The sequence below is a fragment of the Condylura cristata genome, unplaced genomic scaffold (genome assembly GCF_000260355.1).
Source record: "Condylura cristata isolate star-nosed mole 26May11 unplaced genomic scaffold, ConCri1.0 scaffold00054, whole genome shotgun sequence".
Taxonomy (NCBI): Eukaryota; Metazoa; Chordata; class Mammalia; order Eulipotyphla; family Talpidae; genus Condylura; species Condylura cristata.
Window position 1 is genome coordinate 1,728,351 of NW_004567155.1, and position 2,676 is coordinate 1,731,026.

General features: G+C 64.9%; 1 protein-coding gene across 1 annotated transcript in view; it reads right to left on the reverse strand.

The window, feature by feature from the left end:
* The window catches only part of SCGB1C1 (secretoglobin, family 1C, member 1), a 3,361-nt gene extending 1,349 nt beyond the window's left edge, over positions 1-2,012 (reverse strand). Inside the window, exon 1 of the mRNA XM_012734361.1 lies at positions 1,980-2,012. Within this exon, the coding sequence (XP_012589815.1) occupies positions 1,980-2,012 (33 nt within the window). The remainder of the gene's footprint in view (positions 1-1,979) is intronic.
* Between the last annotated feature and the right edge of the window lie 664 nt (positions 2,013-2,676).

Here is a 2,676-nt window from a genome sequence, read left to right on the forward strand (position 1 = left end):
CCGGGCTGGCCCCTGGCTCCTGGGGGCACGGCCAGGGCCAACCCGGGCGGCGGCCTGAGGGGCCAAGAGCTGGGCCACCCTGGGGCGTGGCAGGGTCTCCACACGTACCCAGAGAGAGGCGCCCGGCCGGAGACGCAGCTCCCACACCCCGACCACCTGGACGCCCTGACCTGCTGTCGTGGGGGAGGGGACTGGGGCATCTGTCCCCCCAGCCGCGCTGGAGCGCCTCCCTCCGCCCGTCCCTGCCCACCTCCTGTTCCCTGGCGCCACCTGGTGGCCGGTCGTGCCCCGGGCACCTGCCGCTCGCCCGCAGGGGTAAGAGGACAGGGCCCGGCCACGCAGCGCTGCGCAGAGGACAGAGGACGTCCGCGGCCGGCCGGACGCGCCCCAGTCCGACGGGCTCGTGGGCTCGTCCGTGGCTCTGCGTCCCCACGGCCCGTGTCATCTGCCTTCACTCGCCCCATCCGGCCCTGGGTTCATCACGACCCCAGGCTGTGACAAGGGAGCTTCCCGGGGAGGGAGCACACCCTAAAATTCGCTGTCACCCGAAGTGTGAACATGGAAAACAGGCAGTTACAGGGGCTCTCAGGGTATCGCCAGAGGTGTTTGTGACTGACCTCTGGTTTTCTGGACAGTCTTGCAGAATGGATACTTTTTTTTAATGAAAGATTCATGCACATAAGAACGGGGGTGAGAAGACTCACCAGCGACAGTGGGAGCAGAAGGCAGATCGAGGGAGTCCACTGCTGAGGGGGGCGGGGAGACAGGCAGGTCTGCGGCGCCCTGGGGTCCCCTCCGGCCAGGGATCCAACTCGTGCTGCGGGCTGCAGGCAGCTTCCTAGTGCTGCGCTTTGATTGTTGGGCCGCCAGGGAGGACCGCAGAATAGATGCAAAGTGTATGCTATGATGTTTTCTTTTGCGGATCATACACATCATGAAATTCAAGACTCTACATTTCTATCTGAGTGTTGCATCATTCTTAGGATTTTGCATTTTTTAAAGATTTATTTATGCATACAAGAACTGGGGTCCAGGCCAGAGCTGCAGGAGGAGGGTGACAGGAGTCACCAGACACAGAGCGGGGAGATCCACTGCTGAGGGGGCCTTGGGGAGTCGGGAGAGGCCCGCTGTGCCTGGGTCAGCTCCCTGGCTGGGGGCCGCGGACAGCTTCACGGCGCTTTGACCTGCTGCGCCGCCAGGGAGGGCCCTGACTTTGCATTTTAGAATGGCCTATGGGTAACTTGAGTCTTGGTGCAAGCTGCAAAACGTGCCGTTGCCTTCCTTCTAGTCCAGCAGTTTCAGATTGTCCCCTGACCGGGGAAGAGGTACACAGCTGGAGTCATCTAGGCATGAGTCGGGCCCCGCGGGCGCAGCGTCTCAGTGCCACCGCGGCCAGGGCGACCCAGGGCAGAGCGGACCCCTCCCCCTGCCGCCCCCCACAGTGTATCTCAGGACCCACCGAGTCTTGGGGTCCGCATGCATCTGCAGCGGGGGCGGTGGGCGGGGCCGTCGAGAGCAGCTGTGCCTCTCACTCTCCCAGCCCCGGCTTTTGCTAGACGAGAACGAAGGCACAAGGAAAGAGCACGCCCTTGGGCTCACAAGTCCCTGCTGGAACAAGGCCTCCTGGTTAGTGGGGACCTGGGCGCACAGGTCCTCGGAGCAGGAGTCAGCCCGGGGGAGGAGGCCTGTTTGCAGAACCTCGGGCCAACCTCAGGGGTCGCCCTGTTCTGCCCCGCACTCTGCCCCTGGGGAATCCCGGCACCTCCAGCCTGCACCGGCCCTTTGTGCATAAACGCATTTTTAAAACGGGGGGGGGGGGAAGAGAGTGCCCACTGCAGAGCGGCCATTGAGTCAGGGATGGGGTGGGGCCTGGGGGGCCCCGGGCAGCCTGTCCCCTTCCGCACATCGCTCCCCGCGCCGCTGCCTCCCGCCTAGGAGCTTCCCCTTCCTGGGCACTGGGGTGCTGGCTGGGTCCTCACGCTGTTCTCGGTGCGGGTGGCCGGGCCTGTCATGTTCACGGGCATCAGTGTCCTTCCTCTGGAACGGACGTCAGCACGGGACAGTTCACGTGTCCTGCCCAGTGCAGTTTCTTGAAGCCGAGGTCTCCAGTTTTGTTTTATTTAAGTCCAGTTGCTTCTCAGCAGTGCCGTCAGGAGAGAAAGGGCTCTGGCCGGGGTCACCCCCGCCCCCGCCGTCTCGGCCTGCAGGGGAGCCTCTGTCCACTCGGGGGTGCAGGCCAGGGCTGGGCTTGGGGTCCGTCAGGGGAAGGACCCTTGAGGGGCGCCACAGTCATCCCTTGGACACAGACCAGACTCCGGGTGACACGGGGCGGGAGCGGCCAGTGCCGGGTCCGTCCGGACAAGTGTGGGGCCCAGACACCCACGGGCGACGAGGCCAGAGCAGCACGTGCCCTCAGGGCGGTCCCCGAGCGGTAGGGGAGGCCGAGGGGCCGGAGCCCAGCCTCCGAGGTGACACGAGCCGCACATACTCTCCTGGGACAAAGCAGGAGAGCGCTGGCCACTCTGTGGGCACGCCATCGCCGGGTCATGGCACAGCCGGAATGCACCCCTCTGCCACCCCCACCAGAGCTCAGGGTGGCCAAACGAGACGGGTGTTCAGTCGCCCTTCCCTGTTCCTGGGAAGCCCGCGTGACCCCCACGTCCAAACGCAGTCAGA